The sequence below is a fragment of the Platalea leucorodia genome (genome assembly GCF_965183815.1).
Source record: "Platalea leucorodia genome assembly, chromosome: 6".
Taxonomy (NCBI): Eukaryota; Metazoa; Chordata; class Aves; order Pelecaniformes; family Threskiornithidae; genus Platalea; species Platalea leucorodia.
In genome coordinates, this window is record NC_138828.1 from 1622147 (window position 1) to 1650094 (window position 27948).

General features: G+C 48.6%; 1 protein-coding gene across 1 annotated transcript in view; it reads left to right on the forward strand.

Annotated features, from left to right (window-relative positions):
* The window catches only part of ADAMTS3 (ADAM metallopeptidase with thrombospondin type 1 motif 3), a gene marked incomplete at both ends in the record, with an annotated part of 124448 nt that overhangs the window by 16853 nt on the left and 79647 nt on the right, over positions 1-27948 (forward strand). Inside the window, one exon of the mRNA XM_082315445.1 lies at positions 23054-23210. Within this exon, the coding sequence (XP_082171571.1) occupies positions 23054-23210 (157 nt within the window). The remainder of the gene's footprint in view (positions 1-23053; positions 23211-27948) is intronic.

Consider the following 27948-nt stretch of genomic DNA (forward strand, 5'->3'; position numbering starts at 1 on the left):
ACTGAATAGATATACAGTGGTACTGCTATGGCCTTAATGTAGATCAGATTGGGCCAAAATATAAGGAGCCGCACGAATATCTTTCATAGCACGGAAATATGCGATCAGTTTGGGTAATAGGTTTTCCAAATGGAAAAAGATGCCGTGTATTTTTAAAATGGAGCACAAAAGCAAAAGGCCCGACGGTCTCGCTGGCCTGAAGCAATCCCTCCCGCAAGAGCCCTTCTCCTCCGGCACGGAGAGGGACAGAAGCAGCCCTGTCCGCTGCTGCTTCCCTCTGCAAAAGGGGCCGAGAAGAATCCCGGGTAAGGAAAAACCGGGAGCGTGGCCTGGTCCGGTTAAATAAATAAAAGAGATGAAGTACATGGCGCGTCCCTGCACTGCGGTCCCTGTCGCCCGGCAGATGGTACCACAGAGGGCGGCTCCTGCCGTGGCAGAGAGCGGGGGGACTGCCGGGGAGCATCGGCAGAGGGGTTGCAGATCTCAGGGGCCTGGGAGTATGAATCGGGAGCGAGAAAATCCCTTCTGATAAAAAGGGATCATGGACAAACTTGAGATTTTTTTTTATTTTTCCTCCGCTCCAGTAGGGTCCCCCAAGCGTGATTTCCCAGGGGGAGAAGGAAAGAGCAAGAGCTGGGACCGTAAGCAGACTGGAGCGAGGTGTTTGAAGTCTACCTTTAAAGTAACTCAGGTTTCCCCCTCAGCGCTTTGATTACAGCAGTTCCTTGCTTAAAACCGGGGCTCGTGATGGCTGACAAAACCCGGGGCTGCTGGAGGCTGCGCGGTCCCGCCGGGGCCCCGGCCAGGCGTTGTGCGCAGCCCCGCTGTCAGACGGGCGTTGGAGTCGCTCGGGGCGTCTGCTCCACGCTGCGGAGTTGTTGCAAGTCTTTTTTTCAAGGGGCTCGACGCTCTCCTATATAAGCTGTGCAAAGATTAAATGCTTTAAGTTCCTTTTTCATTTATGCCGTGGTGCAAGTGATGCTTGATCAGAAAAAAAAGGGGGGGGGGGGGGAACTTTTTCTGCTCACTTAATAACAAGCAACTTAAAAATGTCTGTTTTAATCGGGTTTGTAGCTATTTTTGTTTGAGAAGTGAGGTTTTTCTTACTTAACAGCACGTCCGTTCGAAGATTAATGTACTTAGGAATTTTTCCACATAATTAGCCAGGTAAAATATGTCTGAACGCGTCACTTAATGCTGTGTGCATTTGGCTTCGGAGTAGTCCATTGAGCAGCACAAGCAAATTCCATATAACACAGATTAAAACTGTGTGTAAACCTATACTAGGTAAGTTAGGTATGTACTGTCTTAGATATAGAGGAGTGTTCCAGCCTGGTTTTATGAAGTTCACCGTATCCGTTGTGAAGATCCTGGGACTGGCTGCATTTTGCACATTTTAAGACAAGCGTTGCATCGCCACAACCGCGTTTGCTGCACCTCTGTCCCAGGAGAGAACTTGGCATCCCTTGCTTTAGCAGAAAAGAAGGTATTTAAAGTACAAACCTACTGAGCAATTATTTCTGGTGCTTTAATTGCCCTTGAATCCCTGCCCCGTTCCAGTAACGCCGCGGCGGCTGCTCGCCTCCAGGTTCCCCGCGCAGGTGTTTGAGGGCGGCGGCGTGGGCCTGTGCCCGTGTAGCTGCGTGGTTGAGTGCCTGATAGCGAGAGAAACTCAGGGTAGTGTGGCAGTTCAACTTGAACATAGCATTTACTAGGTTTTTTTGGTTTATTTTAAAATATTTTTCAGGTGGCATATTTTACGGAAAGGAAGCCTGGGTGAAGCAGTGTATTTTCAGTCCCCGTCTGGAGGTGTAGTGTCTTAAAAAGCAGAATGACTGTGTTCTTATCACCTTTCTTGGCTTACCCTTCATTTCACTGATGGAGTAGCTTACAGAGGCGGGAAGGTGGTTAAGCTATGAAAGGGATGCTTGTTTATGGCTATGAATATGGGAAAATAAACATCTCTCATGCGTGGGTTTGGACAGGTTTGAGTTTATATTCCAGCAGCGTGTCCCTGCAGAACAGTTGTGGTTTTACAGCCCTTCTTGAGCTAATCTTAACAGAAAATAAATTTTGCTAAGCTGCTCCTTTGCCCTTGTGTGTGGAGTACACCTATACTAGCGTTTCTGTGGTATGGGTGCTCGGCACAGGAAAGCGGGGGGGAAAAAAAAGGAAAGTTGCCCTATTTCTGTATAATCCAAGGAAAACATTATCCCTGCATTTCACCCTCGGAATACCGCTGAGTCTGCTCTCGAGTCCAGATTTTTCCAGACTGTGTGGAGCCCAGGGGGAGCGGGAGCGGGTGCTGAACGCTTCGCGGTCCCTGTCGGAGGCGGCGGTGGGTGTGATGGAGTTGGCTATACCGGTGCTGGCTTTGGTGTCCCCTCGGTATCTGATTGAAAAACTCCCCGATATTGAGTGTCCCCATCCTGGCACTTGCTTTTCTTAAATAACCTCTGTCATGCATAGCGACATAATGAAATTCAGTACTCGTTTCATCGGCGTTGCTTCCAGAAGTATCGTAGTATGTATGTGCTTCCAGAAGTATCACAGAACACTTTGGGATGGAAAGGACTTTTCCAGCCCATCCAGTCCATCCCCCTGCCACGGGCAGGGATGTCTTCCACCAGATCAGGTTGCTCAGAGCCCTGTCCAGCCTGGCCTTGGATGTTTCCAAGGATGGGGCATCTCCCACCTCTCTGGGCAACCAGCAGTGCAGTAGATGGACAGCAGCAGTAAGAAAAGAAGAGATTGCAGACTAAGACTGCTTGTGAAACAGCTGTTGGGGCCTGGGGAAAAAAATAGGGCAAACGGACAGGAAAAAAATTAGCACATGCTAATAAGCACATAAGGCTTCCTTCATCGCATCAAATCGGTTCCCTTGCTCTACATTTGCAGCTGCGCTTACTACCTTTCTATTTGTCGTGTAAGATTTTTAAAAAGTCCACAGAAATTGTAATATATGTCCGTTAAAATGTTCTGAGCGAATTGCTGAGCCCCTGCTCTGCCGTGGCCAATTTTAATACGAACTGAAAGCCCTCAGCACCTGCTGGCACCGCAAAGGGCGCCAACCTTGTCCCGTCAAGCATTGCTCTACTTAGCAAATGCTTAGAGGCTATGAGAGCAAGTGCCTTTTTCACGTCTTAGAGGATCACCCAGTCACAAGTGTTGTGAAGGTTTTGGGACCAGCAGTCCTTTCAGAGGTAGAGGCAGCAATGAGATTTTCTTGGTTGGTAGCAAAGAGCCCATCTTGGAAAAGGCTCTTTCCAAATCTGCGCAAGATCCCATTTTTCCCTCACCTGACGGGTAAGGTGTGATAGCCGCGGACGAGAGCAGTAAGCCTTTCTTCTACCCGAGTGGAGAACTTTTGCGGATAAGGGCTTCGGGCTGCAAACCGGGATCTGGGGAATCTGTGGCCCCGGCTGCGGAGGCACTGGGAGGAGCCGGGGGAAACGTTCCTCCTCGGGCCCCGTTGGAAAGGGATGGGGTTTGCTTCTGCTGTGTCCGGGGGAAGGCATCGTTTTAGTGTCGTGGTGGATCCCTGTCAGGTATTTCTGTCGGGTTTGGAGAACCCTGTTTCCAGAGATCATTGGTGGTCTTCGCCCTTGAGTTATATCTGTTCAAATAAGGCGGAGGTGGTTTAGCTGTTCTCAGAATGGGCTCAGAGGAAGCATTTGTAGACACTTTTTGGTAACTAAAAGTAAAGTTTTGGTATTTGTCTTAAAACAAGGTCTCTATTTATTCTCTGTTCAGGAGAGCAGCAGCAGGTTATCAAATAATTGAAAGCAAGGATGAAAGTAGAATCAATCCCGTCTGTTTTGACAGTCCAGCATAATTCCTCATCCTTCAGTTAAGGAGAGATAAGATGACTGACACCAAGACCATTTACTGCTGTGTCTTCTCAGCAACACTTCACTAGGATTGATTTTTTTCCTAGGCTTTCTGCGTGTCTTTAGCTGCAGCAGCAGCAGTGAATGTCATCTCCTGCCTGAAAGTGCGTCTTTGAAGAGAGTGCAAGTAATGCTGTTGTACGATAGAAAAGAACGCAGGTTGGAAACTAGAAAAACAGCCTTAACTGGAATTCATGGAAAGGCGTAATTGTTTAACTGGCTTTGAGTAATATTTCATCTGATTGGAGAAAGTTGAAGTTCCAGAACGACCATCTGCATAAGGAACTGGCCAAGCTTTCTGCCCGAACAAGGGGTCCCTCAGAAGCCAAGAGCTGGATGAGCTGTGGCTGCGCCAGCTGATGTAGCTGGTACCTCGGCGGCTGGATGTTCAGAAGCATTAAGGCCAAGCGGATGGGCCGAGGGCTGCTCCTGTGCCGGGCAGCCAGGAGGTGCAAGGTCAAGGAGGAGGCTGCTTGCCTCAGCGGGTATCTTGGGGGCTTGGAAGGAGACGAGGAGATGAAGTCAGTCCAGGCTGGCATCTGAGTGACCTGAAGCAATGAAATCCAAGTTGTTATGAACTCTTTAGAAGAGGAGGATGTCACATTGGCAGCTCCCTGGGGCCTCTCTGGAAGGTCCAACAGCAAGAGCCCAAAACGCTTGATTTGGGAACTACTACACAAAATGTGGATGTGCTACATAGCCACAAGTGGAAAATACGACGCTAAGTCTAACGAACACCATTACTAGTCTCTTTTTTCCAATGAACACCATTACTAGTCTCTTTTTTCCTATCTTTCTAGATTGGAGAGAATACTTGAGGGTTAATTAAGACACTTCACAGTATGTCGTGAGTTAGGCGGAGGTGTGAAGAACAGACAGTTTGAATTTTAAGCCGCGCTGGTTATGCTAATGCTGAATATGGAGGTGTTTCAGTCAGGTCATCTTCTCTAGAAGGGGATTTGGGAACAGGCAGCTGTAGAAAGTCTGCATGAAAGAGCTCCGACTCTTCATAAAACTAGCACGTCTCAACTTTGATTGCCGCAACTTCTAGTCCTTTATTTATAGTTTATTTCTGATTTTGAAAAATTGTTATGACAGAGCGTGGTTTTATGTGTAATTTGTACCTTTTAAGCGATATATTTAGGGGCTCGAACTGCTATTTACAGGTCAGTATAACTCTACCTCGCGCGACGAAGAGCAGAAGCAGTCGCTGGTGGTACAGCAGCCTGAGGCGTGCTGCGAAGCCGAAAACTGGGGATTTACGCGTTGCCCCTGTTGGCAGCTTCTCCGCTCTAGGTACCGCTGCTTTAGGGCTGCCTGCTATTGAACGTGCGAAGACCCGCTCCCAGGTGAGGAGGGAGGCTCTCCAGTCCTACCGCCCTGCTCGGCGCGCAGGAGCCGCGCTTGCAGAGGTGGAGAGCTCTCGGTCCGCGTGGCCAAGAGCAAAGTCATCCCGGCCTTAGCGCAGGTGGTGACAAATGGCCTGAAACGGATCACCGGTGACCGGGTGCTGCTCCGGGTATCTGCTTCGGAGCTGTTGTTGGATCTCATACCTTTTAGTCTTGGCTATGCCTTTCAACAAAACAGTGCTTTTAAGGCAGTTTGACAAATAATTTCCTTTCTGGATTGTTGCTTTTTGTTACCAAAGCTACTTGATTTTTTTTTTCTTTTTTTTAATCCCTGGAGGCTCACAGCTAACAGTTTATAAAATAGCCCAAGCTTATTGAAATTACTAAGTACAACCCTTTTTTTATAGTTTTATTAAATAAAAACCAGATTGTGTAACTCCTGTGGAGCCTCGATAACACACATCGCGCACATGAACTAGGCTCTCATTCACGTTCGGCCTTCACGTATCACATGTGGTAAAGTATGTGTCTCGGTGGAAGAAAGTAAATAGATACTGAAACAGTCAATGTTCTCAGAACTTAATCCTTGTAACCTCTCTCAAGGTTCTTATTGACTGTAGAGTTTGTCCTGAATTTGAAACTGCATTTTGTAGGGTAGAGATACAGAAGCTATATTCAGTAATGCCTTTTTTGATGTTCCTTGTTTATTCAGCGCTGTACTTGCTTGTATCTGGAATTTGACCTCGGAGCCGCACGGTCTGAGGTTTGTAAAGGGGGCAAGAAACAAGCCTGGACAGAAAATACCGCACAGGGTTATGGAGAGAGAAGGGCGAAGCGGAAGGCGGACAAGGTAGGTTTGTCTGTCGTAGGAACTCGGCGTCTGCAGACCGGCTCTTAGCTTTTTCAGGGGGTCACGCCATCGCTCTCCGATTCAGGCTCCGAAGGAGCTATGGGAACACACGTCAGTCGGTTCGACCTCCTGCTTCGTCAGGAGCTTGCTGAAATGATGGATAAAGGTGCAGCAGTATTGTTCCTGTTACTGGGGGGAAATACTTGTTTTCGCTTCGATTTTAAGCTGATACTTAGTTTTCCTAGACGACTTCTGCGACTTGGCTGATAACTGTAATAAATTACTTTGACTTTCTTCTTTAAAAGCAGCAACATGCAACAGTAAATTAACTTTCTATGCTCTCACAACTCGCAGTCATTTGGCTTTCTTGTTTTATACCTGACTGAATCACTAACGTGTAAAACTGCTTTTCCTTTGAGAGATTTTACCGCGGGTTTTTTTTGCACAAAGACGTACAACCGATTTAAAATAATGAGTTTGATGTAAATATTACTAGCTTTGGCATTTCAGTACTTTGAAATGGTGGTTCCTAGCTTTTGATCAACAGAATATTTCCATTCAGAGTAAAATACATCGTTTTTCTGATTCTTCTCTGACTTGTATCTGAGGAGATGACTAAAACCAGTCCTCTCCTCAGATACAAGTCAGAGAAGAAACAGAAAACCGATGTATTTTACTTTTTAGTTTTAGTTTTGACTGAATTTTATTTGATCTTAGAAGTCTTTTCAGTAGGGACATCTTTGTTACCTACATGGGTAGCCTGCCCGTAGCATGACGTCCTGCGTAGCAAAGGACGGGTGAATGCCGCCCTTCCGACTGCGGTGAAAGGCCGAGTGCTTTGCAAAGCTGATTTATGCGCTCTTTGCAACAGCAACTAGCAAACTCTGTCAGTCGATACTTGTGGAAATGGACTTTATTAAGGTTGAGCCAAGCTGTCCAGTGTCTTACTGTTTCTCAGGAGCACGTGAGTTAGCACACTTGAGAGTCTAGAGCTGTATAATGAGTCTTCTATACCGTTTGTGGAAATGACCTATAGAAGAAGCTCCATGGGTAGAGAAGCCCCAGCCAGCTGTGGAGGGAGCAGCCCACGGTTTAGTCCCCGTACGAGCCTGCTTGCCTCTACACCCCGTGAAGAAGATGCAAAAAATAATGAATTCCTACTTTATAAATGCGTCAGAGGAGAGTTGGGAGGAGTCTACAAGGTGGCCTGAAGTGCCTTTCTGCTGGCATTTATGGCGGGTGCCAAGCCGGGAGGTCCCCGCCTCTTTCATGCGCACTTGGCCGTGCGTTAGGACTTGAGGTGCCTACGTCGGTTGAGTTGCGCTGGCGCTGGAGCCCTTCGGGTGGCTCCGCCTTCGACTGCGCGGGACTCTCTGTGCCGCAGAGGGCATCGCCTCACGGGGCAAATGGCGGCCTGGGACCTGGCCAGCCAGCTATTGAATGCTGTGCGGGCAGGGTGGGCCGCGCGGGTACCGCGGCATCGCTTAAGGCGGTCATCGGCGTTCGTAGGTGTCTGGAGCGTTGGTAACGTGTCATAATTCTGCAGCGGCGTTCATGACTGCTGGGTATGGGCAGCAGACAAATAAATATTGCTTTTGTGTGCCATAATAGACGTGGTGCTCCTTAACCATCCTCCAGATCATGAGATGTTCATATTTTGGGATTATTTTGTTTGCTTTGTAGTTTTGGAGTATTCAGTACTTGATTTGAAGTTCTTATTTTTCCTTCTTTGAAGGCTGTCAAATGTCCTCACCTTTTGTTTTCCTTTCCACTCTTTAGAGGAAGCGATGACTCTCATGTAATCCCATGACTCCAGGAGCTGCAAAAACACCAGGTTTACTGCAAGAACTGGCAACCCTGTGCAAATAAAATTTAGCTGTGGGCAAGGGCCCGGGTGCCCCTTACCGTGCACCCACTTGTGGCTCCTTTCACCGAAGTGAGTTTTGCCATTGCCCGTCCCGTTTCACCATGAAAGAGCTGCTAGCGTAGAGCTCCCGTCGTTGCCACAAAGACAAAACTTGTGCTCAGTAAATATTTCTACAGAGAGACGCTGGGCGCGGGGAGATGCTTGACTGCACTGAGCATGTTCCATGCATACTTTTCAGTCTTTAATAACTGACATTTTAAAACCACAGTTCCTTCTTTAAGGACAAAGCGTTTTGCCTGCCAGTTTTGCACGGCACTTTGCCGTTAAAATGAATCTGTGTAGGTTTTCCAAGAACGAAAAATAGAGACACATTTTTCCACATAAAATCAAAGTTTGTTTTTTCTTTTTGCTCTCATGTAACTCTTAAGGGGTTCCATTGATTTTTCTTAGGCTTTCTGAAAGGGGAACAAAGAAAACAACTAAAACCAAGCATGAGAAATTTCAGCATAAAGGAATTTTCTTATGTGCGTTTATAGAGGAGGCTGAAGAGCTTCATTTCAGTCCTGCGCAATGACCCAGTCCTATGTGGCCATTTTCTTTTCTTCTGTGCAAATTGGACAGAATATCGGTTAGTTTGGTGGCTCTTGCGTATGCCTTTTGCTCCTTAAAGCGGCGCATCGGTTAGCGTATGGAGAGGGCTTCAGTGCCTCGGAGGAGCGAGCCGAAATTGCGGGAAGGGATTCTGCTCCCGCGTGGGGTACGGAGATTAACGAGGAGTCGTTTTAATTTGAAGTACTGTACGTTTTAAACGCGGCTGCAGATTTGTGCGGGAGCATCGCTCCGTTTTTATTATCCAGCCTGGTATCGTGTTGACTGGGGGCCACGTGTTTCGCCAAGAGATTCTCGCCACTGGCCGAGGAGTCCTTGATTGCTCCGGGCTGTAGGTTTGGAGGCAGGTCTGTCTCGGTTCAAGGCTACTGTTCCTGCTGTGCTTTAGGTTCATCATGGCACTGACCACTAACAAAAGACCTCATTTTTGGAAACAGACGTGAAAGACACTGCGTATTTCCGATGCGAATTCGTACCGTTTCATTCTCTATTCTCTCGTGTTATTTAGTTCGTCTTTTACTGTATTAATGGGCCATTTGGAGATCGCGGTTCCTTCCTTGTACTCTTAGTTTTTACGTTGCTGCTGCGTTGCAGAATGGCCGGTTGTGCGGGGCTTTTGACGAGATGACTCCTCCCAGCGTGGTGTGCAATTGGAGCGGTAATCCCATGGCGATGCTTTTAGTACTCAGATTACTCAGTGTGCTAGATGTGTTTGAAACGGAGATCACCTTTGTATTTAACATGGGTTTGGTAGCCACCGGAAGAACTCTTCTTAGTTAAGGAAATGAGTGTTTTGTTTCTGGTCAGCTTGACATTTGGTGTTTTGGTATGAGTGTGTCTTCGCTGCTTATTCCTGAATTGTGTCCGTAGTTTGGAGGAGGATATTAAACATTCCTGGGTTTTCATCCTGTTTCTGAATCTTCGTCCTGGTATTCAGTTGAACAAATAATATTTTCCTTTGTAGCGGCAGAAGATTTTTTTGTTTGTTTGTTTAAAAAATCTGGTTTTAGGTGATTAGTCACAAAGTTGTGCTGTGGGAATAATTCAGCTGGCTGTGAAACCTGAGCCATGTGTACTGTTTGAATATTTCACTTGATTCAGAATTGGGTTTCATGTTTTTAAATCAGTGCTATCTCACTCTTAAGATTTTTCTTATTAAAAAAGTGCCAACGCTGCTCTATGCCGTCTGTGTTTAATAGCCTTCAAGAACTGAGGCTAAAATGATTCGGGAGCTCTTGCTTTAATCCTGAAATGCATTGCCAGGAATTCTGCAGCAGATAAAACATGCGATATAACATGGATTGGATGTCACATTGATCTTGCAGAGAGGAAAAACGAGCTGTCGAATTCCTGCTTGCCGTACTAGACGTAGCTCAAAGGGTGCCGGTGCCGAAGGAGCCGGCCGGCGGGGATGCTTTGCCTCGAGGCCGCGGCGCCTGCCCGCAGCCCCCGAAGCCGCAGAGGGTCCGTGGGGCTGGAGGCCCATCCGTGGGGTAACGGGTTTCATCTGCAGGCCTCCTCTCTCGCTGCACCCAGCAACTGTATCAATAACATCTGTTTCTCAAAATGTGCAGAGCACTGCCATATTACTTTTTTCCAGCATTCTTCTAATGTGTAGTATTTTTTTATATGCCAAGTATGTCGAGGCCGTAAATACTTTAACATGCAGAAGATGTGCAGCGAGAGAAGTATGTCCTTTTGGACGGCTTTTCCCCTTCCCTGCCAGCCCTGCGAGACGGCCCGCGGCAGGGGCCTGGATCCCCTCAGGCGAGGGAGAAGCGGGCTGCGCCAGCGGCGCGGGCGGCAGCCTCGAAGCGACGTGCCGCCCACCCCGGGTCCCCGGGGACGGCCCCGGCCATCGCAGGCGTCGGAAGCCCTCCTCGGTTGGTGGTGCTGTCTCCTGGATTCGCAAATTCCTGCTGAGATGGCTTTGTTAAGCGCGTACCTCGGTCTGCTCCTAACTTCATGTGGTGGCAGCGCATTTAGATCTGTCTTGTCAAAATCCCGGCGTGTCACGCTTTCTGCTGCGCGAGCAAACGCTGGAGGGAAGTTGTTCGATCAGCGTCGAAGAGCGCGGCTGCGTGTCCACGCTGAAGGCTTCTAACTCCTTCCAGCTGTTTGCCCGCGTGGTCCATTTGATTTTCTGCCACCTCCGTTTTATTAAGCCTACTGAAACCGCGGGGCCAGCTCGTGCCAGCGCCCGTTCCTGAGGGAGCACGCCAGTTGCCCAGGCTGCACAGCAGCGAGGAACGGCGGTCCCGGCGGGGTCGGGGGCTGCCCCGGAGCTGCCCCCCGGCTCCGCCGTCTGGCCCGCAGGCAGAGCAACCGGTTCCTTTTCTTGCAGCTGCAATGCTGATAGCAGCTTGCAGCGACGCGCGCTGCGGGCAGAGCGATGGCCTGCGCCTTTCTCTTTGGGTGCACTTCTCTCTTTGCATTTTTAGTGAGGCGAAGAGAAAACTTGTAGTTTCGCGTAATTGCCTGGAATTGGAAATGAATGCCATTTATGGGCCATTTGGTAAGCTTTCGATATTGATATCCAATCTTCTCCGTGCTTTACATCGTTTTAAAATTATCTGTAGCCACTTTTATCAGATCAGTAGTGTATGTTGTACACAACCTTGTGATAAGATAATAGAGATTACTGAGTCTAAATTACTTGGAAGTGTCATAAAGAGAAGAAAATGCGTGATGCTTGACTGCTTTCACTTTATTTTGATTAATTGTATACGTTGACCTATGGAATTTAGGCCAGCAATAACTACAGAAAGCAGAATAAATAGAAAAAGAGAAGAAAGCAGGTAGGCGTGACAGACCTCTCAGTAGCTTTACGAGCAGAAGGGGAATTCTTCCCTGGTTTGCCAGATGTGGTTTTTATACAGGTGACGGGACCCGTCTGTACGTACGAAGTTGCTCGACTCCATCTACCCACAGAAGTCTCGCTGAATTGAGGTTGATGGCGTGGGCTGTGAGGGTGTTGTGCGGACGGCCGAGCTCATCGTTCCTCTTTGGTGCCGAGCACTGATATTGTGGATACCGACTGCAAAATGTTGCTTGGGGAAGCTGGAAAAGGAGACTCTCTATCTACCAAAGCTTTTATCTAGCAGGAGAACGTGTCTGTGCTGTCAGCAAGGTATCTGTAGGTGTTCTGTAACAGATTGGAACCCCAGTAGACGATGGACATGCTTTAGTATGAGAGCAATACCTGTGCATCCATGCTAGGTTAAGAAATGAAGCCACAGGACCATGCAAACGTGCTTCTGTTTGCCAGTTCTGTTTAGTGGTAGACCGTACCCTGATATTCCTTTTTTATTACTGTTTTGTTTGTATGATGTGTTCTTTGCTAAAACTTGACTCCTGTTTCCTGTGGGTGTCAGGAGTTGGCTGTGGAGGTCCAGTGATCCACAGCAATTCCAGCAAGGCGATGGCTTGCCCCCGGTATTTATTTAGCAGATGTGATACTTGATGTGCATGCTTACACAGTGCATTCGCTCGGGTAACTCGCCCCTCCGGGTCGCCCCGGCAAAAAGGGGCGTCGGGGATGGGCTGCTGGTACTGCGACGCCTCGTGCAACCTCGCTCTTGGTCTGCGGTGTCGACAGTCATGCCCGCTAAAAAAATAAAAACAGCCAGATGAATTATCCTGCCAGGTTAGGTACCTAGCCCTGATGTGTGTGAGTAGAAGAGTTGTGCCTGTTTTTGTTCATTTATATCCTTTAGTCTCTCAAAAACGCGCTGCCCCCCAGCCTGTCTCCGTGCTGGGGTGTGTGGGTCCCTGTCCGCGGAGCAAGGGGTGCGCGCGGGGCGCTGCCCCGCTCGGGCGCGGGGCCAGCTTCCCTGCCCGATCCTGGAGATCGGGTGCCTGTTGGCAGCAGAGGCCGAGAAAAGACGAGGTCCACGTACTGCGAGGTGACCGCCTGCGCTCGTCACGCTGAGCCTAGCGTGAGACAACGCCGTGGGAGGCATCTCGTCGTGTGTTCGTACCTAAATACAGATGCGTACTTGGTGCATGAAGAAATGCTGGAGAAGAACGCTCCGGTTGATAGTCACCAACTGAAGAGGGGCATCGCGGGGCGATCTCTACAACTTCAGAAGTTTCTAGAATATTTTCGAAGAAGAAACCCAGAGAATCAGTCGATTCTTGACAAAATACGGATCCCACGTGGCAGGAGAAATAATATCCGCCCAGTGAATCGAAGGTACAACCCTGGGGCTACGCGTGTAGGAAACTTGGAATCCATTCCCAGCGCCGTAGCTCTGTTTCGGTGGAGGCGGGCAAAGGGAAACGTGCTGCGGGCCAAGCATCCTTCTTTGCTTTTCTTTTTCTTCCAATAAATCAACCAGTGTTCGGTGCGGCTCCAAAAAGTTTTCGTCTCTGGATTAAAAAAAGCGAGCAGCAGGTAGCCGTGACGCAGGTTTTGCACAGTCATTGAACTGAACACACCTTAAACTAACAGAGAGGGTGAAAGGTAGTAGTGTTTTTGCCCTGAATCTGTGTTTTTAGACGAGGCAGCACCTTTTTCATAAAAGCATGTTTATGTCGAGTCCTTAAGAAGTTTAGACTGGAGGGCTGTCTCCAGAAACTGCCCCCTCCCCTTCTGCCAAGTCCCATATGTTTGTCTTGGCAGGGTGCGGTGTCTGCTTGGCTGGTGCTGGGATATTAAATTGAGGGAACACAGAGCTCTTGATGCTTTTCAATAGGGCTTCTATTGAGTGAGCGGCAGGATAGAGCTGTCAGCCACCTGCGATTGTCGAACAAGGAAAAAGGGAGAAATAAGGGGTGGGGGGGAGCCCTGGAAACGTTTTCCCGTGTCATTGATAGAATGGTCAGAAGCAAGCGTTTTCTGGGAGGCGGCAGCTTTGTGTTGGTTGGACTGTCGAGCCCTTCTGCTGCGGTTCTGGCTCGGTCGGCGTTGGTGGAGGGTGAAATAAATGACGATGCTAGCTGAAACTACTCGGGTCAGCACAAGCAACCTTCTCATTTTAACTTATCGCGCGTGGAGAATCTGTTAAGAGATTTTGTTACGAGCCAAACAAGCGATTTGTGGCCCGAAGTGAGAATAGATTCAGATATCCCAATTGCGACGCTTAGGGATGCCGTACGTGTTTCTGCATTTCGTTTTTAAGGCATGCGTGGCGCTTGATTCTTTCAGTTACTGCGTGGGAAACCAGGGCGTTGGGAGTCCACCTTGGGGACTGCTAGAAAACGCTGGTGGAAGGTGCAAGTAGACTTGGCGTACGCAGCATACCTCTTCGGTACACAGCACCTCTGTTGGTCTTCATGAGAGAGAACGATACTCAGCTTCTCCCAGTCAAATAAAGCCCTCTTCTGCCCCCAGCTCATGCTTTGAAGAACGGAAGGTAAAAAAAAAAATGTGGAGAAATCTCTAGGAGGAGGAGAGCCATTCTTTTGCGTTTTTGCGAGCTTGGACAACGTGTCGCTGTTTGTCTTGATTCTTTCTCTGACGCGCTGCTGCCAGCGTCCCGCTTCTCTTCCTTTCGTTCAGAGAGCGCGTGGCTAAGGACGCCGTCGCCTACGCTGCTCCACGTGGAGCAACGCCTTGGGTTGGGGTTGATGGCCGTCGCAGCGGGGGAGGCCGGAGGGCTGACGTGCAGCGCTGACGGTACGGAGCCCGGGAGGCCCCATCTTTGTCGCGGGAGAGAAGAGTCTCCTTCTCTGTTTTGAAGGACAGACGTCAAGATGGTGGAGGAGCCTTTTTCTAAGCGGGCTTGTTTCCTATTTCAACACAAGCTGCAATCCTTTATAGCTGTCGTACCCGCGCGTAGAGCGGCGAGGTGTGTAATTTCACAGACCGAGGTGTGTTTGGGCCCTACTCTCCTGACCTTGGGTAGTGACAGTCCCTTTGCTCGCACGCCGGTGGCAATTGATCTGAACTGTCGCGGGCTCTCGGAGTCTTGGTGTACATCCTCCAGACAAAACTGTCTTTGCCCGTGTTGGTTGCAGCCATCAGATTTAGATCTTGTTCTTCTAAGCAAGCAGATGGACGCCCCTGAGCACAGTCTCTCCCCTGAAACAGGGGTGGCTGTCTTGTGCAGGCACTTTTCCCTTTTCCCGCTGAATTCTTAGCTGTCCTCAGACTGGAAAGTAACTGTCTGGCCCTTTCATGCACGCCTGCTTCCACACGTGCTGTGGTGAGAGCAGTTACCTTCTTCTCATTTCTGCTTCCCTCCTAGGTAGAGGCCAACTACATAGCCCGTTCTGATTACTCTGTATTTGCACCTGCATGCTGCTGAAGGGTCCCAAGTTGGAACTTTCTTCTAGAGGGAAGGTGATCTTTGCATCCTCATACCCCTGCGCTTATTGCTGATTTTCTTCTTTATGTAGTTTGCTTGTTCCTTACCGAGGACTATTCCTGCAGCCCCAAGTCATACAGGCAACCTCCTACTGCTGAGCAAACTCCGGCCTGCTTATTCATCTGCTTCTGTTATTGACAGCCTGCTCCATTTAGAGATGAATGTAGAGCCTTGAATGTGATGTTAAATTTCTGTTTTGTAAGTTTTTCATCTCCCCTGTTTCAAACCTTCACAGTAAAGAGACAGTAGGTGGTATTTCCAGATCGCTGGTGCAGAAGGGCGTACATCTCCTAAGCCAGATAAAAGGTGCCTGTAATATAAAGGAAGGTTCTTGCGCAGGGGGATGCAGCGAAGCTATATTGGTCTCGTATCCTTCGTGGTGCAGTGCAATTACAGGTTGGACGACTGACTTCTTTTAGGGGGTCGAGTTTTCTGCCTCGGGTGCAGACGCAGCAGGTCTGTCGCGCACTCAGCTGGAGCAGGTACCGCTTTGCTAAAGGCCTGTATAATGGTTGGTTGCGAGAAAGCCACGTCAAACAGGTGAACGTTTTATTTTAGGATAGTGCGAAGGATTTGAACTCCTCGTTCATTGTATTCAGTGTAGCGCAAAGGCTCTGCGTCTTCATAAAAGCAACTGAAAGCAGGCGGAGAAGGTGTTTAATCCAAGAGCGTGAGCTCTTCCGCAGGAACGCAAAGCCAGGCAGCACGGCATGTCGTATATCCAACGAGAGCGGCGTTGGATGTCGGTCCTCTGAAGACCCCCGTTAAGCACCGGGTGCGCCGCGGGGCAGCGTTGGCGGGCCCTTCCCCGGCGCCGAGGCCGGCCTGGCGTGGCTGATTCACCGCAGCGCCGCTTGTCCTCAGTTTGTAAAAGGTAGAGATTAAATATGTAATCCCCATGAACTGCTGGAAAAGCACTTATATGTTGCTCCTAGTTTCTAGCTGGAAAGGGCGAAAGGACAAAATACAAAAATAAACGAATAAAAATCAGAGTTTTAAAGTGTGGAACAGGTCGGGCGACCCAGGGGTTGGTTAGAAAAGCGTGAATAGTGCACGGAGAGCAGGTGTGGCGTGAGAAACGGTTGATCCTCGCGAGGGACGTTCTAGGATGCGATCTCTTTTCTTTCTCGCCTAAGTAAAAAAAGGAAGATATTTTTAAAAAACCAAAACACGAGAGAGAGGGAGCAACCTGATGCGAGCAGCCTGCGAAACCAGCTTGGCAGCAGAACTCTTGCTCTTTACGCTTGACTCCCACGCGTGCCACGCGGGCCTGGGAGCAGCCGTGTCGCAATTCCTAGATATCGCAATATCCTACTTCCGATGGGCTTAAAGCACCCTTGCGCGTTCAGTTGTCTTGCTGTTCAAAGCTGGCTTAGGAGAAATAGCAGCTAATTAATGCCTCGGTTCCCCAGAGTATCATGTCAACCTCTTAAAAAATATTTCTGCGTAGTACGAAGGCACGAAGGGCAGCTTAAAAATGTAATTGATAATATTACCTTTTCTGAGGTAGATTCATGATGTCTTACGGAAATGCAGGGTTTTCAAAATGCAGATACTAGCCAAAATATATTATTGTGAAGATAAGCGCATACACAGATAAAAATAGCAGTAAAGCCACCGAAACATTGGAATGAAAGCATTTTTCACTGAAAATAGTTACTGTATTGTGCACCTACTGCCCTTGAGTCAATGGAGAATAGTTGAACCTGTTAGTCTTTAGCTATAATTCAATGTCGTTCTACTTAAATGTATACGGTTTTAGTGATATGGAAGCAGGCAGCACAGAAACCCTTGTGGATGAAAGTATGTAGAGCTCCTTGGGGTCGTGGTGCTGGTGTCACCCTCGCTGGCGGCGCGGAGAGGGATCTCCGCGTGACCGGCGGCCGTGTCACCTAGTTGCTCGTTTAGAAATAACGTTGGGGAAACGCATCCTGAACGTCAACAGGCCAACCAGAAAAATGGAGAGCTGCTCCCACTGGTATCCTTTGAGATTCCTGGTGTTTCCCCCCCGCCACCAACTTCGAGCTCTTGGTTGAGACCTAAACGTTGCTGGATCGTGTCCGTCAGGAGTCGGCTGGCTCTGAGCATCGCTTGATGGAATTGCAGCCAACAGCCGCTCTCGGAGCAGGGCCAGCTGGAGATTTGTAGGGAAAACGGGAGAGTTAACTCTGTCCCAGGAGGAGCTGGTGTGACACGTGGTCACTGAAGCCGCTGTTCGCCCACTTCTCTTGGTAATTATCATACTGGTGTTCTCCGACGAACCTCTGGATAAGCGGCACGGTTTTGGTCACCCTGCTCCCGTACGCGCTCCGTGCCGGTGAGGTTAAGTGGCGCTCGACTGAGCGCGCCGGGCAGCGAGCCCTGCGTAGCTGTGGTTGTCCTGGCCCTGCTGCTCCCAGGAGCCGGCTCGCCCTGCGGCGCGAGGTATCCCGCCCGTCCCGGCTTCCCGCTGAGAACGCTCCTCGGCTGGAGCCCGGCGGGAGGATCACCGCGCCGCGTCTTGCTCGCTCTGCTCCTTCCCTCGGAGCCTGCGTTGGCCACTGCTGTACGACAGAAGAGTCTGTGAATTGGTGCTCGATGGTGCTCCTGCTACAGACCTCGCTTTATTCGCATGCCTGGCGTGTCAAAGACTGTGTTTGCAATTCCTTTAGTATCAAACCAGTTTGCTCGGATGGTGTTAGAGGATCCGATGGTCGCTGGTACTGTGGCACACATACTTGGATCTACTCTTGAATCATTGTGGTCGCATCTCTTTGGTGATTCAGCGTTCTTTTCTAGCGTTCGTATACAGACGCAGATGCACGCAATACCTGGTTTCAACTGACAGCGTGCATGTGGTGTGTTTGGTTTATACGAGGGAGGTCTATACTGGTTTATACTGGTGGATCAGGCCCCGTGCTGGACGAAGCCAGCTTCTGCTGCGAAGAGCTTACGGAGTTCAGGGAGAGACAGGAGGGAGCAGATGCAGGCAGGAGAGGAGGTGGGAAGAGTAAGAGGTGAGTGATGAGTACAGTAGGTGGAGGTCTCGGGACTTTAGAAACCTCATCTTGTCAAGCTTTTTTCATAGGCAGTTAGGCAAATGACTGTTTTGTAGAGGGAGCTGCATGAGAAAAAGAAGCTTTGGTGTTTGGGGGCACCACGTCCAGTCTATCAGAGGACAGCGAGAAGGGCAAAAAAGCAGAACTTGGGATAGAGGTGGGCAGCGGAGACTGCATCAAAAAACGAGAGCATCTGCTGACTTCATTGCATCGACCATGAGATGACAGGTAGGATGGGGATGTTCTGTCGTAGGTTTATTTCGTAAAATAGATGCTCTGTAGACGGCAACAACCCAAAGCGTCTCCTACTCCCGGGTGACACCGGGTGCAGGCGTTAGCAGCCCTTGGGTTGGTAAGGGCCGACGGCGTGATCTGCTGCCTGGCTAAACAAACCCTTTCGCTTTCTGACTTCGGAGGGTGGGCTTTTCAAAACACACCTGAGAGTTGAATGACTTGCCCTCACTGCAGACCGCTGGAAACGGGGCATTTAACTTCCTAAAATACTTTTGAAAATCCCACCCGTAACGTTTAGGCTAACATTGAAGTTAAATGTCACCACTGTTAATGGTCACTCCACAGTTCCCTGTTGTGCTCTCGGAATGAATGGTTCTTTCCTCTCCTGCCGCTCGTAGCCCGTGCGTGTTTATACGGAATCACGTTCCCCCTTAAATGCTGTTGATTTTGGCTCAGTAAGCGATTCTTTAGTTTAACCTGCCCTTGTAGGTTATTTTCTCAAGGCTTTATGTTGTTTGTAATTCCCTTATTATTGTCTGTGTCTTTTTGCAATTGGAAAAAAACTTGCTTTTTTCCAGGTTTTGCTTTGTCCGTGGGTTGTCCAGTAAAGCACGCATGGTTTGCGGTCCTCTGGGACCCCTCCTAGGTGGGCTGCCTGGGCCAGGCTCGATTTGGCCTTGCTCCCAGTTACCTTTTATTACGAACCCGGGCAGGACTTGCTCCTGCGTCGGTTTAATTCAGCGGCGATGTTTTCCCTCGGTTTGCTCTGCGCCGTTCCTTCTGGATCGAGGAGGAGGAGAAGAGCTGCAGGGCTGAAAGGCGTCGATGGGCGCGAGTCGTTTAAAGACGAGAATCGACATTAGGCAGCAGGGTGGGTGCGCGCAAGGCGCTGGACAGACGGTCGGCAGGTTTCCCCGTGCCCTCCCCGGGGAGGGGGATTTGCTGCGGTTTTAAACATGGGAGAAGCGAGTCTATAGGAAAGCTGGGAAGTTAATCCGCTTCCCCCGAGCCTCGGTCGGGGTTGAAATGGTGGTGGGAACAGGCGGGTTTATTTCCAGCCGCCGTGCCACAAAGGCTTCTTTTCGCTCTTGGTAGTTCTGTTGCGTTCCCGGTTTCACAAGTTAATAGTAATGAGGACAGCTGTCGATAAACTTCACAGAAACGCAGATTTCAAACTGCCTCCTGCAGTTGATGGAAACTTTGAGCATCGTTAATTTATAAGAAAAAAACAGTAAAATTAATAGCATTCCAAGATTTCAGACTACGCTTTCCTGTATTGCTCCATAAATGTGCTTTTGTGGGGGAAAAAAAAAAAATTTCCACCACATACTTCTTTCTTGAAAATCCACCGCAGTCTTTTCTCCAAGTGAGCCGGTAAAAGCGTGTGCCCTAAACACCTGCTTGCTGCTGGGAGAGAAAATGCGGGATTGACCGGAGGGTGCGCAGCCAAGATGCACTTGAAAACGCGATACCTGCTTCTGCTCCTCTTTCTCCATTCACATGGAAAATTTCAACCTCTTTTTATTGATGAAATCTGGGGAGGGAGTCAGAAGGGAAAGCAGGCGGGGTTCTGCATTCGTGCTTGCCCGCAGGCGGTTTAAATGGACCAAAACTGCCCCTGTTGATTCTAAATCTCACTTTCCGATAAAAGGAAAAAAATTTAAATATTGATAAAAATTTGTCTGCTGTCGTTTACAACATGCTTTGTAAGGTAACTCCGCTCTAGGAATTTTAACTCATAGGTATTAAACGTCAGACGGCGCGTGGTGATATTTGCACCGCTTACTGTAGCGGTGAAGCAAAGCAAGGGTGAGTATCTCAAAAGCGTGGGCAAATTAATTACTCAAAAGCACGTGAAACGTATTCGGCTTCCACGCAGGTGATGCCAAATCATACCTGCAAACGAAGCAAAGCTTAAAACAAGGCGAAGAGGCACGGAAGGGATTTTTTCCTTCGGGTTTGGCCCTTGGCTATGAAACCAGTCGCCCGCTCTCCGTTGTAATCCTTCCTTTCTCTCTTGGGCCTGTGGGGAACACTCTCCTCGCAAGCAGCCCATCGCCGCACATGGTAAACGGTCTGTGCCCGCAGCCCTCGGGCCGTCGGAGCCGTTGGACTGTGCCTGGTTTTAATTAACTTCTCGGTTGCGAGCCGTACCGGAGGTCCGATCCTCGCTCTCGCGCTGGATCTGCGGAGGCGTTGCACTCTAGGAACCCCGGGCTGGTGACGGCCGGTTGGGCATCCAGCCCTTCGGCTCCGAAATTTTGCCGAGAATTTGTGTCGCATCTGTTGGGGATTACGGGCACAAATCCCCTCGGCGCGGTTCAAATCCACTGAAAGCGGTGGAGTTAGCCGTCACCAGGAAGGTGAACAAAAGGAAGAGATACACCTTATGTCTGTATAAATAACCATCCAAAAAAACTTTTAAAAGAAAAAAAAGGTGGGTGTGAGATCCAGTCTGACTGAAGCGGGATCCGGCTTGGAAAAGGGGCAGGACGGGATCCTGTGTGATTAGTTCAGCACGCTTAGGTGAAATGGGGTGTTCGCTTCAGGGACTGCTCCTCTTAACGAGTAATTAGACTTTTAAAATAGCGCCCGTTCCCGTCTCGCATTAACACGGCCAGGTTATGAGCGTCTGCGAAGTCGGGAGGCTTTTGAGGAGCAGACAGTGAGTTGTGGCTTAAGGGGGGTGGAATGCGTTAGGGCTGTCCAAGCGTTTCACGGAGAGCTGTGAAAGTGGAAACCGTGCTCGATGCTTGCACATTATTCTTATATTCCTTTTGCAGCCAGGCACACCCATTCTCGAAAATATAATTGTGGCTCTTGGTAGATGTAACGCAGGCAAGAAGAAGCGTACGCGTTGAAGCTGGAAAGCGCGGCCAAGCTCCGCGTTTGCACGGAGCGCTGCTTTTGGGTAGCGCTGCTTTCGGCTCGCGGGCAGCGGCTCCCCAGAAAACGGGTTATTTACACAAAAATTGTGATGCCAGGACGAGGCCTACAGCGGTAACGTAGCAACTGTAAATACGAAACTTGGTGTTGCACAGAAAAATGGCAAGCAAATAAGCCATTAACATGCAGCGGGGACTTGTTAATTCCCAGTCTAATTATGTGTACTAGCCACATGAAAAACCGACTTGTGATGGTGACTTGAGTTATTCCAACCGAAAATCTGGCTTGGTACGGCTACTCATGTAAGGAAAACAAAGGAAGAATGTAGTATTTAGTTTCATGTAGTTTAGCCAATATTTGAAGAAATTCATTAACTGAAAATTTGAGCGTAGATGTAAGAAAACAGAGAGAGCGCGGAAAGCTTGTGCTGAACTACTGTTTGTGACATTTTGGATATTTTCATTAAAATACTCATTTTTATACTCTGTCGTATACCTTCACAATTCTGCCTACTTGTATTTGACACATTAGCTAAGCTTGGACTATGATAATCTCCATTTGTTAAAGAAAAATGAAAAATAACAGTCTGCGTAGCATTGCCATCAATAAGTTTGATGGCATTCAAAGCCGGAGCGTAGGGTTGCAACCGTGCCTCCTTCAGCGGGGCTGGGCAGGCCCCGGAGCCGTTCGCAGAACTGTCAGGATCATCTCCTTTGGGTTTTTTCCTGGGGTTTTTTGGGTTGGTGTTTTTTTTTTTTTGGTTCATGCTTTGTGTGTGTCTATGGTTGCAGTCAACGCCACGACTGTAATTCCTACCGTAGGTGTAGTGAAATCTCTAGTTAGAGCGTTACGGTAACTGAGCTCTCTGGTAGGGGTTTTTTTGGTTTATGGAAAAAACCAACACATCGCTCGGCTGAGAGCGAGCGAGTGGCAGCTGTAACTGAAGATATAGCCTGCCCTCTTTTATATATATATGTACGTGCAAGACCTAAGCTCACCTGTGGATCTGGTGCAGGTGGGACGAGAACAGGAGGTTTTGCATGCCTTGGTTGCCACCTGTTCGTGGCTGAGCAGAGCTCACGCCTCATTCGTGTTTTGTACGTTCGTGTCTTTGATAATAACTTGCAGATTCCTCGAAACACATCTCTCGTTGGTGTTTGCCAGTATTTTCACATACTCTGCATCCGTTTTTCCCCTACCTGATGTTCTTGCTTTCACTGGAAGAAGTTGAGTCTTGCTGCCCTTAGATACAGCAGGATTTTTGAAGTGGCTGTTTCCTTGGGCGTATTGCCAGATTTCCTTCATCATTACTTACTGCGATTTATATTCGAGTGCCAGCTAAGAAATTTTTCCTCCTGAGCATGAGTCTCTCTTCCCTTAAACCGGACTTACGCAGGTGTGACTTACTCCAGTGAGTTTAATTGTGGTAATCACGGGGATAAATCTGCCTTGTCCGCAAAGCTGTCCCGCAGCTTTTGCAGGCGGAAGACATTAAGAGAAGGGGTTTTGAAGACTTGTCGATCGCTTCGTAGTTACAGGGTGGAACAGTATGTGTTCATGGAAGTAGGAAGCCGTGTGGCTTCTGCTGGTTTTAATGAAGTCAAATGAAGGGCCTGAGCCGTCAGGGGTTGAGAACGTGTATGGGTGAGGGATTAGCAGAACATTGCCGTACGCAGTGCTCAGCGCGCCATGCTTGGATCACAAAATAGCCGTGCATAACGTGCAAATGGTAAACTCCTATATGACTTCGGTCTTAGTTGTGTTTTTGAAGGAGTAATGTCTCTCGTACGTATACAAGATTTTCTCTTGATGCCTTTGAACGTCCCCGGAGCGCAGAGGGATCATGCCTCTGGCAAGAAGTCCACGCAAAGGAAACGCAGCGGCAATTTGAGTCTTACAGCACAGTAATATGCCGAGTGTTTTATGCTTCGCCCCTCTTGGTATTTGTTTTTAAAGCATCAGGCCAGGTCTTCAGGCTCTCAAATGACATATTGGCGTGCTTTCTCTCTTCCTCACCAGGCTGGAATGATAAGAACTGATAAGGATGAATACTTCATTGAGCCTTTGGAAAGAGGAAAGCAAATGGAAGAGGAAAAGGGGCGAATCCACATGGTGTACAGGCGGTCAGCTGTAGTGCAGCACCCCACCGACGTGCTCCCGGACGTCCATACCGAAGGTACGGTACCCCCGTGTTCGTTGGTTACACATCTGCTCCAGGCGACTCTAGCCTACGGTAGCTTTTGAAAGAGGCAGTTTTGACTGCAAGGAAGCGTTTAAATGTTTTGCTGAAACACACTGTCAGTCACACGCGGTTTCTCTGCCGAGAGTCGCGCACGCGTGCTTTCATCTAGGAGAAGAGAACTCGGCCACGAAGCGTTCTCGTCGAGGAACGTTGCAAAAAGCTTGTTTTTTCCTTCCTTAAGCCAAGGGCAAAGTTTGCGGTGGTTGAAGTGGAAACAAGTCTGAGCTCTGCATAAGTTGGTAAGATGTTATGGGACATGAGATGTTAATAGAAATACTCATGTGACTTTAACGTTCCAAGTTGTTATTAAGGCTCGCCTGTCGCTGTTGAAAGTTCGGGTCCTGTTTCTTTCTCAGTAATAGTTAAATTGTGCCAATGACTGATGCTGCTTTCCTCCTTCTACTGGTTGCAATTCCTGCAGTTTGAAGGCAGTTGTCTTGATTGCATGTGTTTTGACATATCCAAGGGTTCCCCTCCATCTTGAAAATAACGTGGTTGGTCCATCTGAGAATAATTATTCTGTTGTTTAATCTATTTGCTTGTACGTTTTTCCCCCCTTTTAACATTATATAAATCCTTACAAGCCAATGCAACGTGTAGTGACCGTTGAGGTTTTTGACGCTATGGGCTGGGGATGAAAGAGCAGCTCCATTCCCCTTCAGCGCTCGGCCTTTTCTTCATCGTCTCTCAGCTTCTCAAATTCCTATTTGTGCTTTGCTTTCACATGTCCTTGGAACTTAAAAGGGTTTGAGAAGAATAAGAACAACTACGTGCAACACACAGAACTAGAATTAGACACAGTTATGAAACACAGAGGAATCAAGCAGTCCCTCGTTGTCAGTCCTCAGGGACTGAAATTATTTGGAGTTTTGTCTCTGAAAAAGCAGGTAGGAATTGACAGCCGTTTCGAATAAAATCCTGTCAGGCTTTTATTAGTCTTTCAGAAGATAAATCCGTGCTGCCGACTGCAGCGTGGCACAGCGGTACCGCAGCAGGCTTGGGGACCAGCAGCAGGCTGCACCGCGCAGGCTCGTTGACCTGGCTTTTCTCGGAGACCTGTGCTGCCAAAGGTACTTTGCTTCTGGTACCTCAACGAGGTCATTCAAATCCAGCTCACGCGTCTCTGCTGCGTGATTGACCGAACGGTGCGAAATAAGCCTTTGTGGTCGTGGCAGCGGGCTCAGCGCCGCGTTTCTGCGTTGAGACCGCTTTGTCAGCAGGGCTGGCGGACTCAGACCGTGGTTAGATGCAGCGCGTACTTGACGATGGACCTTCTGGGTCTGCGTCGGCCAGTTTGGCATCTCTTTCCTCTACAATCTTTCACGTGCTCGCGGATTTTATTTGTACGTGTTTTGAATCCATGGAAACCTTTGCAAATTTCAGGTAGCTACGACACGGGGACGGTTAACAGGAGCATGCGATAGCTGAGGCAAATTATTCCAGAATTTCTAAATCCCGATTCATAATACATGAAGATCAGTGAGACATCTAAGTGATGAGTCCTACCTCAGCATCTTTGAATGTTGTTTGGGATTTGGTCAGTCCTTTGAGGGTCTTAATGTCTGGAGCATCTTCCCATCTTCTCGTGCTCGGCCAGAGGGAGCAGTTAAGAACAGCAGCCGCCTTTTGGGAACTTACAGCCCTCTTTTCAGCTAGCATCAAAGGCACGTGTCTGTAGCCGATTTCTTGTTTATCAAGAAGTTCAGACCAAAAAGGCTTATTTCTTGTAGCTGGCTTTATTCCATCCTTTGGCAGAGGAGATCTGTTTCCATGATGCTGTGCGTTGTTATTTTAGCATTTGTCTGGAAAAGATCTGTGTGGTATGTAATACAGGTCGTCTCGGTAAGTGGAACCAAGAACCAGAAAGGTGGATATGGATACCTCGAGGGCATTCTGCGAGAAAGGAGTGTCACGAAAGGCACCAGAACTTGATATAAACGTAGACAGGCTAAGGGAACTCGCTGCATCCCGTGTAACTCTGTACAGCTTTTTATTGTAAGTGGAAGCGGAGAGTGTGAGAGAAGAGAGGTGCTCGTGTCTGCTGCTTGATTACAAGGCTTGCCAGTCTCGTCCTGAAACAGCCGAATGTAGGGTGGTGTTCCTGGGAGCGCTCCGAAGGCCGGCTGGTGCTCGAGAGAGCTCAGCTGCGCAGATCCTGGCTCCCCAACCTGTTCTGCCCCGAACAAAAAGGAACAAACCTTTGGCTGTGGTCCAGCCCAGCAGTCTGCGTTCACGGTACGCTCTGGTAGGTGTTTCATTGATGTATCACGCACGTATTTATATGAAACATCTCTGTATTTCAACTTGTGTGATGCAAAATCTGCCGATTAGGGAGCTCAACCCAGGCTCTGTCACTTTATCGTACTTGCCGTGACTAGTATTTTAGCATTTATTTTCTATCACCTGCAAGATAGTTCTCCTTCCTCCCCTTTCTTTCATAATTGGAAATGCACGTTCAAAGAAAACTGTTCACCCACTTCTGTACCGCTGTGCTTACACCTAACTTGTTGATATGTTTTTAATTTAAAGCTCCTAGAGTAATAGCCGCAGATGTGGGGATAACTGACGTGTGTAACCATGCGTAGCTGAAGGTGCGGGGTGATGCCAAGGTACAGTCCAGTCCTGTAGAACGTGCAGCTTCTCACGGAAGGAGAAGGGCGATCTTATATGCTTCCTAGATTGCTCTATTCCTGTAGGACACCCAGACCATTCCATCCCAAAAGTTTATATTCTTGGGTAAAACCTTACCTAACACGACAGAATTGCTGCTACAAAATAGGAAGCGTTGTATGGGTTTTTGGCTTCCATGTTTATGTGTTCTGGCACTACCTTGGTTTTGCTAATCAGTTAGGTCATTTGCTAATCTGCAAGGTCATTTACAGCATCGGGTGAGTGGTGCTTGCATGTCCGTATCTGTGCTCACTGAGCTAAAATAAATATGCAAGGCTTACTAAAGTTTGCCTTTACAGAAGATTTTTAACCATCTTTCTAACGGACATGATACCCAGAAAAATTCCTCTTGATTACCGCCTTGCCAAACAGTTCGATGTGCTGGGCAAACCGCTTCTTTGATACAGCTCATTCTCAGTTTAAAAGCGGCCGGAGAACCTCTCAGCAGCCGGCGTGTACGAACACGGGCTGACCCCGGCACAGGTAACGCCGCGGCGCGCCCGCGCTGTTGGAGAATGCTGTGGATGGTGCAGCTACTCTCCGTATCTTGAACTGTCTCCTAAGAGGGTTTCTTAAAATGTGTTAGACGAGTTTTCTTTTAGAGGCGAGCTTCCATTGGTTTTGAATTCTTCTGCACTTGCCAGAGCGCTGTGAAAGCTGGAAGTCTTTCCGATCTTTCCTGTTTTTCAAAGAAAAAACTTAGATGGAGGCTGGCGGATTTTCCCTCCTGGTTGCTTTTCAGCTGGAGTGATTTCTTTGCTTTTAGCCACCTTTCGTTATCACTGACTAAGCCCAGTTACTGACTGCTCCCCATCGGGTGAAGCCTGGTCTGTATCGTGCTATATCAGATCAAGTAGGCTGTAGTCTTGTCTGCGCTGTCGTTGGGTTGTTCCGCCTTGGCTCAGATTAGGCGCAGCAAAGGAGTAAGTTATATTGCCATTAAGTCTCCGAGATGCTTTTTAAGATCCAAGCATGACTGAGGTTAAAGCAAGCTGCCGAAGCCCGTGGAGCCTGGGTAAACGTTTGGTGTTTGAAGCCCATGTGATGGGTTAACGTTGCGGCTCTTCTAACTAAAGAAATGGTCAGCGTTACTCGTGCGCGCAGGACATCTCTCTCGCTTACTTTTGACGGTTTAAAGCTCTTATGCACATTTGAGTTCAAGAAATATATCTGGCTATTAGGCGACTGTGAAGCAGTTTGCCGTGGTTAAGTAGGCTGCTACACAGAGATTCATGAAAACCTTTCTTGGTCTTCTCTGCCGCCGCTGCCCACCCCGCGTGCCCGGCGCCCAGGCCGGAGGCAGAAACGCAGAGTAGGGTCTGCTGGGGGTTTAGAAGTTCAGCCGCCTATTTAGCCAACGCCGACGAGAATCCGAGGTTTGAGTAAGATGACAGATGACTCAACGAACTAGACGTTAAGATAAGAAAGTACTTAAAATTGTTGTCGTCAGTGAGGTTGTTATAAAAACTGGGAGACATTGCGTAAAAGCCTTCCTCCACAATGCGACAGGACATACTGCCTTGTGTTCCCTCTGCGAGAAGTCAGTTTTATCAGATGCTATTGTCGTGAAAGCTTCCAACGCCAGCTATACGGCAGAAGCTTTCTGTCTGACAGGACATCTGGTATTCCTGCAGGATTTTATAACATTTGGGAATTTGTTGGACATTTTTCAAACGATGTGACAGAATGAGTGTAGGACTTGTAAGTCAAAAAAACCCTACTCTCTCAAGATCAAGGTTTTAGCAACGATCGCAATGTAGTGGAGAGCTTGTTGGTTCATGTACTGTGCTCTCCTAGAAATAAGCACACACATGCGATCAACTACTCTTTCTGGTTTGCTTCATTGCGGTTATTTGCGATGAAGTTGCGGCGAGCTTTCTTAGCAGGGCGGGAACCAGAAGACTGGGTTTCGGGAGGAGATATTGGGATGCCTCAAACGACGTGACAGCGCGGCTTTAGCCTTTCCACTTGTGCAGCAACATAACCCTACCCGTGAAGCAGC